The sequence below is a fragment of the Toxorhynchites rutilus genome, chromosome 2, assembly GCF_029784135.1.
Source record: "Toxorhynchites rutilus septentrionalis strain SRP chromosome 2, ASM2978413v1, whole genome shotgun sequence".
Taxonomy (NCBI): Eukaryota; Metazoa; Arthropoda; class Insecta; order Diptera; family Culicidae; genus Toxorhynchites; species Toxorhynchites rutilus.
In genome coordinates, this window is record NC_073745.1 from 118585083 (window position 1) to 118599627 (window position 14545).

Here is a 14545-nt window from a genome sequence, read left to right on the forward strand (position 1 = left end):
TTCTTGAAAGCTGAGGAATTTTTACATAACATATCTCGATATCAGAGATGCTATTTTTTCGTTTTTTTAGATATGATTTTTCAAAGTTCACTGGTGGTTCAAAAAATCATTTTTCCCCCTTTGTCCAAAAATAACTTTCTGCAAAAAATCATAACATTTGATTAATTTGAATACACCGATTTAGATGATCGATATATTAAATTGAAGCCAATAAGCCAAGCCAATAATATCACACTTGCGGGAAGATTGGATTCTAGTAGCATAGGTCTAGTTTAGTCACATATGAATATGTTAAATGTAAAATTTACAAAATTATAACTTAAAAACGATAATTATAGCATCTTTGATATCGAGATATGCTAGGTAAATAATCCTCAGCTTTCCATAAAAAATATAAAAAAATATAGCGCTCCTATCTTTAACCGAGAAAACTATGAAAAACTAACTGAATCAATAATTACAAAAGCAAAAATTCAATTTTTTCGCAGAAGGAATATTTTTTCAAAGAAAAATTACTCGTAAGCTTCAATTTAATATACCGATGATATGAATCGGTCCAATAGTTCAAAAGTTATGACTTTTTGTAATGGGAAAAATGGGGAAAATTGTTTTTCGAACCATCGATTAGTTTTGAAAAATCATATTTCAAAAACGAAAAAATAGCATATCTGATATCAAGATATTTTATGAAAAAAAATTCTAAGCTTTCAAGAAAAAATATAAAAAAATATGGTGCCCCCTATTCCAAAACCATGAAAACATTAAAAAACGACTACAATCAATAATTACGAAAATAGGATCCATATTATCTACAAGTTCAATATTTCTCAATTAAAACTCATTGGCTTCAATTTGATGTGTCGATCATCTAAATCGGTTAAGTGGTTCGAAAGTTATAAATTTTTGAAAAAAGTCATTTTGGGAAAAAGTGGAAAAAATGATTTTTTGGATCACCCTAAAATGGAAATGGGCACCCTAATGAAAAATTAAAAAAATACGAGTCTAATGTTTTGCGATAAAGAACAAAATTACAACTTTTGACGAAGATCTGAGAACCACTATATTGGTTTGGCGCGATGTACAAAGTATTAATGAATATGTGAAAATTAACGTTAAAAGACATTTCTATAGATCTGCAAACTTTTACAGACTTTTCCCCATTTTTAACAGACATTCACATGTTTTTACAGACTTTTTCTAAAAATCATCTGGCATCTCTTCCTTCCACTTTTTATCGAATATTTTCAAATCGCAGGAGTAAACATTTACGTGACTCTGACTTCGTTTGTTTTTATTTCGTTTGGAAAAAACGTTATGTCAAAGAGAGGGGACATTAAAAATGCGTTTCTCAGTGAAAGGCTTAGATGCTCTTTCAGAGATGCAATGGGTAATTGAACAATTGACGGAAAAATGTAGTTCGGTCATTTTATAATTTTAATTATTTTTGCCCTTGACAACAATACCTCTTTTATAGTGTTGATTATCATAAGAAAAATAACACTCCTGATCGTTGGATCTCTTTTGACATTTCAATTGGATCTTTTTTGACAGCCGTTTTGATTCAGTCCGCACTACCTAGATGCTGACGGGTCGTTACGTTGCTGGTGTATGTGAATGTTTTCATGAGAATGGTAGATGTCATGGTCAAGCAAACAATTTGTCATGACAATTGTCATGCGTAAATGCGAAAACAGAATAGAAACATACGGTATGAGGCATGATGTCGACGCCAACCTCTCTCAGTTTCTATTCTGTTTTCGCATTTTCGCATGACAAATGGTTTGTTTGGTCATGGTAGAATCATTGACGTATCGTGACGTGACGGGACGTGAACGTGACGTGTATGTTGTATGTGAATCGCACTTAAATCGGGACATCGAAGCTGAGTTTGACAGCCAGTTTATATGAAGCAAAGATAAACAAAACGCAAAGCAAAAAGTGATGGATTTTAACAAGTAGTTACACAAATATAATGAATTGATTTGGATAATGATAAGCGTTGAATGAAAGAATAATGTTCTACAGAGCTAATTAGGTTGAAATATTAGGCTGTCAAAAAAGTCCTGCGGTATTTTTTTTGAATTTTCATTTGTTCATAAAAATTGTTACAATCATCTGTTTTAAGTCAAATATGCGCCGTTTTGTTCGATGACTTGTTCGCAACGAGATGCCAATTTCATAATACCCCAGTTATAGAAGCTCGCTTCCTTATTGGCAAAAAACTCGGATAGCCAATTTTCACAGGCCTCTTTTGTGGCTAACTTCTGACTACCTAGCTCGTTCGCCATGGACAAAAACAGGTGGTAGTCACTTGGTGCAAGGTCCGGACTATACGGCGGATGCAAAAGAACCTCCCATCCGAGCTCCCGGAGCTTCTGGCGCGTCACCAAAGAAGTGTGTGGCCTGGCGTTGTCCTGATGGAAGACAATGCGGCCTCTGTTTATCAAAGATGGCCTCTTCTTCATGAGTGCTACCTTCAAGCGGTCCAGTTGGGCAGTACAGGTCCGAATTGAGCGTTTGGCCATAGGGAAGCAGCTCATAATAGATTATTCCTTGACAATCCCACCAAACACACAGCAGAACCTTCCTGGCCGTTAATGAGAGCTTGCTCACCGTCTGAGCCGCTTCAGCGGGCTTCGACCACGACCGTTTGCGCTTCACGTTGTCGTAAGTGACCCACTTTTCATCGCCAGTCACCATCCGCTTCAGAAACGGGTCGATTTTGTTGCGATTCAGCAGCGATTCACATGCGTCGATACGGTCAAAGATGTTTTTTTGCGTCAACGTGTGTGGCACCCATACATCGAGCTTCTTTGTGAATCCAAGCTTCTTCAAATGGTTAATAACGGTTTGATGACTTATCCCCAGCTCTTGGCCGATGCTACGGCTGCTACTATGCCGGTCTTTCTCGGCTAATTCAGCGATTTTGTCGCAATTTTCGACGACAGGCCGTCCGGAGCGTGGCGCATCTTCGACGACCTCTACACCAGAACGAAAACGTTGAAACCATCGTTGTGCGGTGGAAATGGAAACTGTATCGGGTCCGTAAACTGCACAAATTTTATTGGCAGCTTGAGATGCATTTTTGCCTTTGTCATAGTAGTACTGTAAAATATGTAGGATTTTCTCTTTATTTTGCTCCATATTTGCGACACTATAACTTACGAACGACTTAACCAAACAAAACACTGTCAAGGACTATATTATAGCGCGCAAAAATATCTTTCCAACAAGCTATAGTATGACTCGATACAATGAATATATCTAGAACTTCGCGCTTACAACGACACCTCGCGGAAATACCGCAGGACTTTTTTGACAGCCTAATATATCCCCAAGAAACTTTAGAAACATATTTTTATTGCTGTAGAAAATGATACTTTCTCTGTTGCGGGAAAAATAAACACAGCTTCAAGTACAAAATAATCAATGAAAATCAAATTATCCACACGAAATAAATATTCTAAGTAAAATGAGTTTTGTACAAGTGATAAACAAATCGTGAGCGAAAACAGTGTCTAATAATGAATTTTTTCGGGTTTTTTCAGGAGCCATTATTGGGAGAAAACACAACATGCAATGTATTTGTGGACCTGGGAGATATTTTTAATTTCACTGCCGGAGGAAGTCGTTTGATCGTCGAGGGTAATTTTACATACCTGGTGGGAAGAAATGCAACGCGTTGATATGAAGATTTCAGGTACGGTTGTTTATCAAAGGCACAATCTCCATCCTGAGCCGTTAAAGCTATTCGAGGTTTTCATCTGTTTTCAATGAAAGGTTACACTATTCTGGGCCAATGGGCCTGATTCTCGAATACACTTCGAATACACTTCACGGTGGAAACGGAATGAAACGTATCTGCGATGACAACGGTACGGTGTCTACATCTGGATACGAGATTAGTTTCCCACTAAAGTTATCATTATAATATCAAATTATCTTCAGATGAAATTATTATATCACATGAAGAAAACAAAGTTTTCAACTCACATTGAATACCAGTTTGATACGAAGAAGTTAATTTACATTAATGATTTTTTATTTGAAAAGTGCTCATTCTGCCCGAAAACTCATTATTATCTTCGATACTTCACTAACTCACAAAACGTAGTTCAATGGCGTGCCGTTTATTTCGTTTCCACCGTGAAGTGTATTCGAGAATCAGGCCCAATATCTTAATTTATAATCTAGAACGACTATACCAATTGAGCGACAATTAGGTTCAACGATATGATCATATTTTTCAGTATTATTAACAAAGGCAATTTCCTTATTGTAAAGGCAATTGGTCCAACTTTTGATGTCCACTTTTTAAAGGTTCTGGTGAAAAGATTTAGGAGTTCTTCTAGTGTTGATTATACACGGATCCTGACTATGTAACCTTGCATGATCATGGTCAGAATTTAAAAATAATTTTCAACGTTTTTTCAACGTTTCATTTTCAACGTATGAAATTTATCAAGGGCATTTGAGTATGCTAGTCTCAATGAAGGTACTCTTATTCGAGTCTGTATTGTGGTCAGTGCACTAAATAAACGGTTTCTGAAGTTAAAATTGCTTTACTAAGCTTCACTCTATCACTACGTATTCGTTTCTTTTATGAACTACAAAAGAATTCGAAGAAAAATAGCACTCAAAGTACAGTTAAAAAAACTCAAGGTTTGTTTACTTTTTTCTCATACATTCCTAACGTCCGCTAGATGGCAACAGCGTACCTTGTATGTCGCGAATTCAAGTCGAACTGTTTCGATCACACTTGTTTAACATTTATATATTCACCTTGTGTACATCACACTTCCACGATGTGATAAACTTCTCACCTCTGCACTTGTTAACTGTGAAGCGCGTAGCCGCGAAAGGAAGAGAAGACACAGAGTGAGAACGATTGACTGGATTTGATTTTTCTGTGGGTCAGTCAACGTGCAGGAGTGAAAATATCTAGTAAAATCGTGCAAAATTGGTGAATTTCTACTCGTGGAACAATGCATTAACATCGCAACACGCCAGTGAGTAAAATCCGCATGAAATTGGCCCGTTAAGACTGGAGTTACGTAAGAAAATTGCGTTTCAAAATCGGTCTAGCTGACATGGATGCCCTAGCAGTTTTCGTTTTTCTCGAAGCCGTGAAAATACAAATGTGTTGCAAACATGGAGGATCGATTTTTTTTTTCTATGAAAAGCAAATTCGTATTTGGATTATCTGTTTGTTTACCTACAGCTATAGCTTCGTAAATGTACATAAAGTGTCAATGACATTACACTTTTTGGCTGAAGAAAAATTTGTAATTTGTGAGCGTTGTTAGTTTTTCTATTTTACAATCATTTCGGTGAATGTATACGCGGCTATGTATATTAAACTTCTGAATTTGGTAATGCGAGAGAGACTCATCGATACTACTCAGTTTTTTTGGATATAATCTTCGTAGGGTGTAAATAAACGAAAAAGTATGAATTTAACATGTTTTAGTGTTAAGTGATTCATCCATTATATTTGTACAAGTGAGGAGTTAGAAAATTTTACGATAAACCCCTATCTTTCAGGGAATCAAATTTGAAGGTAATAAAACACAAAGTATTCGAACCGGCATCAAGATGTCGGTCCATTACAAATTCAAGAGTGCGTTGGATTTCGATACAATTACCTTCGATGGCTTGCACATTTCCGTGGCCGATCTCAAAAAGGCCATCGTTCACCAGAAACGCCTTGGAAAGACGATGGATTTCGATCTGCAAATAACCAATGCGCAAACAAAAGAGGAATACAGCGATGAAACAACCCTTATTCCGAAGAATACTTCGCTGACAATTGCCCGTGTGCCGCTGAAAAACGTTCCCAAGAAGAGTTGGGAACCTAAAGTGGATAATACTCCGCAGCCAGTGCCAGCACCGAGGAAGGGGACCGATGCTGGAGGCCAGTCTAATGTGGACTTATCCACCATGAACGGCACGGAAGAGGATAAAATTCGCGAGATGATTTTCCAAAGTACGGCAGATTATGATCCGACCAAGTAAGTATGCTTCTGACTACGACCTGTGTAATTTAGATAAGATTGTTCTCATTCGAGTAACACGTTTTCTTTGCAATCTTACATTATAACGGGAAAAGGTTCAAACACAGGTAAATTACAAATTAATTGTAATAAAAGCATTTTTTTTTCAAATTGTTTATTTGTAAGGCTCAATAGCAAAATCTTTGCGGAGCCGTTAATTCAGCGTTTGTTTACATTATTTCGTCTCGAATCGATGGTTAGAAGGATTCGACCGATTACTCGGTTTACTCGAGGTTAGAGAGGGGCAACAAACTTTGTGGGACTTGTCAGGTTTAGGATATGGACATGGGGTATCGTCTTAATCGAGAGTTGCCTTACATACTGTTGCTTTGCGCATTAGGACTATAGGACATTCTTCCTTGGGCCTCAAGGCTGTTCAAAAGGTATTCTCTGGTTGGGTAATTATCTGCGTGATCGATGTCATCGTAGTCGTTTCCACACCGACATTCATTGCTTTGAACCAGATTTATTCTGAAGAGCTGCACATCTAGCGAGTAGTGGTTGGATATAAGTCTACTCATTACACGAATGAAGTCACGACTCACGTCCAAACCTTTGACCCCGAAAAAGCTGACTTTTAGCTGCTGAGAGGAAGCAGAAAGAGCCGTACTCTAGAATAGACAGAGTAGTTGTTTTATAATGCGTTAAGAGATCTTCCGGATGCGCTCTCTACCACGTGCCGCGAATCGAACGGACCCTCTTCTGGTATTTTTTGCTTCAAATACTAATATGGGTATTCCAAGTGCATTTTGAATCAAACCAGACCCCACGGTATTTGAAGCTCAATGAATTGGGTAATGCTTCTGCCCAAAAGCTTAACAAAAGCCAATTCGGTTTTCTGCGGCGAGAATTCTATCCCGATTTGATTCAAATTTTGGAATGGTCTTTGCAAGTTTTTGGCATGTGGACCTCTTACGGAAACCACACTGTCGTCTGCAAGCTCTTTAAGCATTGCATTGTTCTGCCAGACAACTGTCAATATTTTTACATGAAAAATGTGAAGAATGGGGGCTGAGATATGAGCCTTAGGGCAGACACATATAACTATTTCTGTAAGTTGTCAGTTGCGCGAAGGTGATGTTTATTCGCTTTTCTGACGAAAAATTGTATAAGGAGTTATACAAAATTTCAGGAAGTCCACATCTGTGCAGACTGTCGGACAAAATATCTATGGAAACGGAATCAAAAGTTCCCTTAATATTCAGAAATACTGTAGCCAGTTGCTCCTTGTGCCCAAAGGTCAGTTGAATATATGTGGAAAGCGACGCTAGACAATCGTTTGTTCCAAATTGTTAACTTGATAGAAAATCATTTGTCTCGAGGTTTCCTCATGGAGCGCTTGAAATTTTCTTTTTTGTGCTTCCAGTGAGCTTTTATACATCGAACCGGCGAGGTATATTGATCCGGCTATTGATTCGATACCATTATCATGCCGGGTGTTCGGGTTCGATTCCCGTTCTGGCCGGAGGATTTTTCGTCAAAGAAATTCCTTCGACCTGCACTGTGGTCACGCGTATTCTAGAGCTTGCCCCTCGGAATACATTCAAGGCGTGTTATTTGGCTTAAGAAATCTCAACTAAGTATTAATAAATGACGCTAGTTAATGCATACGTTGAGACGGCAGAAGTTCCACAGGGAACGTTAACGCCATTCAAGAAGAAGATTGATTCCATACCGATTGGTTTCGATGTCACCTATTTTTGCCAGTCGTTGTTCCTTGTTAGGTCAAATGGAACTCGAGATGGTTCAGTGGATTGGGGAACCCACTGGATTGAGATATTGATTGGTAAGTGATCACTACCATGGGGATCATTGATGATCTTCCACAGACAATCTAATGATAGCGAACCGGAGCACAAAGATAAATCGAGTTGACTTTATCGAGCCGGAGGTTTTGCAATTCGTGTCGTTTCACCAGTGTTACGGCATATCTTCTATGTTAGGTGAATTATCCGGAAATTTGTTGGCTGGAAGAATGTCCCAGTTTTTTTTGTTGTCTTCCAAAGATGTTGCATGCAGTTACCTAACATCCAAAATTTTCAAAAGCTCTCCAATTATCGAGTTTTCTTAAACAACCCGACGCTTTTTTCAGTTCTTCAACACTCAGACTCGAACCGGAAATTACGTCTTCTATCTTCACATCTCGAAAAGGGATGTAAATGTGATACTCCCTGTTAAAAACCTCATGGTCAACAATCTTGTTCGCCACATCATAACTCGGTGCTTCTACACGCAATTTGTCCGGTCTCTCCTTACGTATCGAAAAACCGGGATACTTACGCGGCACATTCTTGAAATATCAAGAGTTCTCAACGCCATAACCGTTGCGAAAAAGTTATTTTATCGTACGCAAAATGATGTTGGTTTGTCCGATTTTGGGTGGGTTCACGCAACTCAAATGAGGGGGGACAGGGACAGTTAGGGCGTTTAGATAGCACTTGACAGTTTTCAGTTATTCAATTGCTTATCTCAGGAAAAATAACGTTTTATTAATTGTGATACATGCGTAGAAATATTTCCTATTAATTGATGCAAACATCTTTCCGATCTATTAAGAAATGTTCGTGTTATAAGCATTCGGTCCAGCTCTTTCAACTATACAATATTCATCATCGAATGCGTATTTGCTCCAATTTTAATCACACTGTTTTCATTCGGCAGCTATCAGAAAATTCGCGGAACGTCACAAACCGGCGAAGTGCCCATCAATTACAAGTGCTTCCGGTGTCACAAGCCCGGTCATTGGATAAAGAACTGTCCACTTGGACCATTGGTGAGTGAATCTACCGGTGTGTTTGAAGTTACGTTTGTAATATATCCGATTCTAAATTACTTCCAGCCCAAGGAAGCAATGGAAGTGAGGCGTACCTCCGGAATACCGCGTTCGTTTATTGAGCGCGACAAGGATCCGGAAAACAATCCTATCATTCAGTTGCCTCAGGCACCACCAGAAGAGAAACAGGTTATCCCGGAGGACCTGTTGTGTAGCATTTGTAAGGATCTATTCACCGATGCCGTGATGATACCTTGCTGTGGTAGTTCGTTTTGCGACGAGTGTGTCCGAACAGCACTTCTCGAGTCGGAGGATAACGAGTGTCCGGACTGCAAAGAAAAAGGTTCATCGCCAGGTTCTTTGATTCCGAATCGATTCCTCCGAAACTCGGTTAGTTCTTTTAAGAATGAAACTGGTTATACCAATGCAGCCAAGAAACCCGCTGCCAACAAGCAAATTAAGCCGGTGGAGGAGTCTTCAGTGGTGGTGGCGGAGCCTTCATCAACTACAGCTGCTAGTAATGTACCTGCTGCAGCTGCACCTGGAAGTGCTGAACCAGACACCAAGCAACAAGAGTCGCACGATGAAATTGTCGAAGAGGAAAAGGAGGATACTTCGGAGCAATGCGACTTACACGAAAGCTATGAGGAGGTATCCCAACATGGAGACGTCGGTTCTCCCCCTGGCATTGAGGATAAAAGTAAGTTATACGTTGTTCGATCCCATTTAACATATTGATTTATGCCTTCTTCTGACAGTTTTCGATAATGAATCTGATTTCGAGGACAACATAGTAGTGACGGTTCCTCCGGCGCACCTACAGAGTCGTGGCGCATTTCGAGGTCATTATAACGGGCGACCTCCACGTCATCCGCGACATGATACCCCACCAAACGGGCGTGATCAGTTCAATAATGGCAACAACAATAATGGTGGAAATCGGAGTAATATCGAACCAGCGCCGGAGGAAGGTGATTCGGGTATGGCTAAATCGGATGACTATAATGGTGCTCCATCAGCGAACGCGAAACACGATTACAGTTCACGTTCTCCCGAATACCATCAACCGAACACCAGAGGTTTGATGCCAATGCCACCTCATAGTCATCCCCCTCATCAACAGCATATGGGAGCTATTCCACCACACTCGAACTATATGGGGCAACCACACCAGGGTCCCACGGGCATGTATCCTGGTGCGATTCACGGAGGGCCTCATCCATACCCTGGTGGATATGGCATGCAGCCCGGTTATCCCTCACAACGTCCGTACGATCACCACGGTGGGGGAATGTATCATGGAGAACGACCCAGAATGATGTATCCTCATCGTGGTGGTTATCCACCACATCCTCCACACATGAGACCACGTCATATGGCACCAATAGGTCCTGGGGGAGGTTATCCCGGAGTGCCTAATATCGGACCCGGGTAAGTGATCTTTCACTTGTAATTTGTTTGTGTTGATTTTGACGTATCTGTCTCCTATTGTAGTGTTATCGATGATCCACTGGAGGCATTTAATCGCATTATGCGCGAAAAGGAACGACGCAAGGAGCAAGAAGCCAAGCAGGCTAGTCGCCACCGCTCGCCACATGCCGATCGCAATCGTCGGTCTCGTTCCTTCGACAACAACAGTGGTAATAGGGGACGTGGACGTTCGAACGAGCGTGATCGACGTAGGTCACCGAAAGGTCGCTCTCCCGACCGTCGTCGTTCGACAGAAGAAAAGCATGCGGACGAACGTGATCACGAGCGTGGACGAGAAAGGGATCGCGATCGTGATCGTGATCGTGACCGAAGTGGAAGGCGCAGGAATCGATCCAGTTCGTACAGTTCCAGCGGATCTAGGTCGTATTCGAGATCTAAGTCCCGATCGCCAGCGAAGAGAGTAAGACGATCCCGCAGTCCGTATCGCGAACGCCGGACGAAGAGTCGCTCGAAATCATTCGAGGATAGAAGGTAAACCATGAAAAAGTAAAACAAATAGTGAATCTCTTTCATTTACGAAATTTATTTTAGACATGTGAAACATAGCAAAGATCGCCGAGAAGAGCGCCGGGATGAACGCCGCGATGAGCACCGTGCAGAATATCGTGAAAATAGAGAAAGAACTCCGAATTACACCACACATTATTCGAAGTAAGTATGATTTGTTCATTCTTCTGTACAATGCAAACTCTTCGATGTACAATGCTATGCTCTTGAAAATTTAATTTACACCGTTCGTGATGCCTCCAAAATGATATCGTACATGCCAATATCAGGTCCGAACATGCGAAAGTATAAAGCGTTCTTTATGGGCCTGATCACGAACGTCACTTCACAGTGAAAACGAAATGAAGGACCTTACTCACGTACACACTTAACGGTTAAAACGAAATGAATGGTACGCAGTTGAACTACGTTTCACAAGTTAGTGAAGCGTCAAAGATAATAATAGGTAAATTTCAAATAGAAATTAGGAATGAACATTAACTTCTCCGTATCAAATAAGTGTTCAATGTGAATGGAAAATTTTGTTTTCTTCATGTGGTAAAATAATCTCTTACAAACATTGTATTTGAAGATATTTTTTTTATAATGATTAGTTTTAGTGGAAAACTGACACCGAATTGAAATCCATCGACACCATGAAGTGCAACGAGAATAAGGCCCGAAGTGGATATAACATTGCACACAAATCATTTCGTTTCACCGTGAAGTGATGTTTGTGATCAGACCATATAAGTCTTTTTTTACCATTTGTAAACAGTAAAAATATTTCGTTTGAATGCGTGGTATAATGTTGATCTGAAATGATTAGAGAAAACAGAGAATCGGCACGATATTTTTTGTGTGTAAAGTTTTATTTGTGTTCAAACGGCTGAGCTGCAAGCAACCTAGCGGGTTCAGAAAATGCGGATAATTGAAGCAGGATAGGAAGTGATGGGTTGATACAACTGACATCTATAGAAACTCTTTGTAATCCTACAATATTTATAACGATAACGTCCATGACATGGCATTCAAATTTTGCGACTTCATTCGCCAATGGCTGATTGCGAACGTTCCTTTGAAACGGTGCCCTTCTCCTTGGAGTACGCCTCTCCTCCGGAGGGCAAAGCGTGTACGCAATCAATGGCAGCGACGTATGCGAACTCATCGATCCAACTTTACAAAAGCCAATTTCAAACATGCAAGCGATGACTACAGGCATCTGAATGCTGCACTCTACAAATCACATGTATTAAGGGTGCAGTTTGGTCTACGTCGTGATCCAAAATCCCTCTGGAGCTTTGCCAATAGCAAACACAAATACCCAATAGTTCCGTCCAATTTAGTGTATGAAGACAGGGAATCCAGTGATGAAACCGAAGCGTGCGACTTCTTTGTGAGACATTTTGCTTCCGTCTTTCAACCCGAGCCATCTAGCGATTCCGATGCTGAACTGGCTGCGTCTAACATCGTTGCGGATGCAGTAGATTTGGATACGACCGAAATATTACCTGCAATGATCATCCACGCCTCCAAGAAATTGAAGAATTCATTTTCTCCTGGACCGGGTGCATCTGTCTTCCGTCGCTGCAGAATTGCAGTTGCAGAGCCGTTTGCCTTCATTTTCAGATACTCTTTTGAAAGAGGAGTGTTTTCCATGTGCTGGAAAGAATCATATATGTTACCTGTACACAAAAGTGGGGATGTGAAGAACTATCGTGGAATAATCAGCCTCCCCGCTGCATCGAAAATTTTTGAGATTATCGTCAGTGATCAAATTCTACATGCTACTAAGTCCCACATTTCGTCCGATAAGCACGGTTTCATTCCCGGTAGATCCGTAAGTACCAATCTGTTGGATTTCACCAGTACTTGTTTCGAAGCTTTAGAACAAAAGGCACAGGTAAACGTGATCTACACATACCTAAAGGCGGCCTTTGATAAGATCGACCACAAAGTGCTACTGTGTAAACTATCACGGATGGGCGCATCGAACAGATTGGTGTCGTGGTTGTCGTCGTACCTTACTGATAGGAAGCTTCGTGTCAAGCATGGCTCTAGCGTATCATCATTGTTTGTGAGCGTATCTGGTGTCCCACAAGGAAGCAATTTGGGACCTTTATTGTTCGTGCTATACAAAATGCTCAACGGATGGACGAATCTTTATGCTGCCACTATGTCAGGACTGCCAAGCATAATTCATCACTTGGCGTAAATTCACTTGTGAAGCCACTAAAATAATAAAAAAAAAACAACAATGGAATAACGCTCGAAGCAAATCATTAATTGCTTAACAATATCAAATCGCTCAGCGCGACACATGACGAAATCCTCTCGATCATTGAAGAAATGCTGCAAGATATAAACAAGAACGTCTCGCACATCCCGCACGTCTTCAACGGCACGGAAACCAGTTCTGCGGAAATAAAAATTTTCGTATCAACGCTATTAAAAATAGACGAACAACAGATAACGGACAACAGTAAAGCAGTGGAATCAGCAGCTCAATGAGTTGCAACAGCAGCAGTAGCAAAAATTGAAATTCATCGACCTCCTGTCCCAATTTTTAGAGTTCCTAGAAAAGAATTTGACGGTCTCACAGCTCATACTGGTCTGCGAAGTAAAAACGCAAATAAAGGAAATGGCGAGTGTATTGTCTTCCTCTAGTGCTTTCCACACTGCCAAGCTGACTCTGAGCCTAGAAAAGGAGAAGCCGCACATCGTTTTTTTATATTTTTTCTTAAAGAGACCTTCAGTTTCCTGGGCTACTTCGTTCCAATAAACCGCGTATCAATTAAAACAGTTCGCACTTCTTCAGGATAGCGCTTCATGGGCCATAAATGGCAACGATGAATTCGTAGGCTTCAAGAAAAAGCCACTGAAAAAAAAATCAACAAAATCGAAAAAAGAAAACTGCACGCAACAGCAGTCAGCACATTCGCAGTTGTATAGAAAAAGCTGCTGACCTCAACAAAAGTACAGTCATCACCCTTAAACACCGATCGTCTAATTGATGCCCTCTCGGTTTCGAAATTCATAAATTTTAGGAATGGCGGAACCACCAACCCATTCCGTTCAGGAAACCAGACACAACGACAGTATCGAATTAAGGTCAAGTGTAAATTTCATTTCGCCAACACTTATAGGATCGAATTTGGCATCTGGAGATGGTTCCCTTCTCCTGGACCCAATGTGACCTTCTATAGTAAGACTTACGGAACAATCTGCAGCCGGCGACAGACAGTTTTTGAAAGGACGCCTATGGGATTCGAAATCAATGGACACTGTGAGCACGTATCTTTCCTTTCTCCACGATTAAACCATTTTCCTGAAAGTATACGAAGAAATGGAAATTTCACGCATTGACGCCCTGGCAGACCTCAAATCGCACCTAGCATTTCTAGCACATAACGACTGCAACATGCAGAATAATATAAACAGAATGCTACTGAAATTCTGATATATTGCTAAAACTTGAATCCCATAAAAAATCCGGCGAAAATGAGAGAAATTTATCAAAATCTTTTATCCGTTTCTTTCAATGTAATTCTTGCAACTAAAACTAGCTGGGACGGAAGCGTAAGAAGCGTAGACATTTTTGGAAATAATTTCAACGCATTTCGGCATGACCGCAACTTATGGTTGTCTCAGGAGATGTCCGGAGAATGGGTCCTCCAGAGCGGGAAGATGAGTGGGTAAAAAAAAATAAAACGTGGGCCTTTGATGAAGACCGGCAGAGCAC

At 40.5% G+C, this 14545-nt stretch overlaps 1 protein-coding gene across 3 annotated transcripts in view; it reads left to right on the forward strand.

The window, feature by feature from the left end:
- Positions 1–4851: 4851 nt before the first annotated feature.
- Positions 4852–14545, forward strand: part of LOC129771136 (E3 ubiquitin-protein ligase RBBP6) — a 57739-nt gene continuing 48045 nt past the window's right edge. For 2 of the 3 annotated variants that reach the window (XM_055774521.1, XM_055774523.1), the window contains exons 1-7: positions 4852–5009; positions 5545–6011; positions 8715–8826; positions 8893–9526; positions 9585–10257; positions 10321–10788; positions 10849–10968. In XM_055774521.1, the coding sequence (XP_055630496.1) occupies positions 5596–6011; positions 8715–8826; positions 8893–9526; positions 9585–10257; positions 10321–10788; positions 10849–10968 (2423 nt within the window). In that variant the 5' untranslated portion in view covers positions 4852–5009; positions 5545–5595. Of the gene's footprint in view, positions 5010–5312; positions 5449–5544; positions 6012–8714; positions 8827–8892; positions 9527–9584; positions 10258–10320; positions 10789–10848; positions 10969–14545 lie in introns of those variants that run through there. The other variant, XM_055774522.1, reaches the window with a different exon arrangement.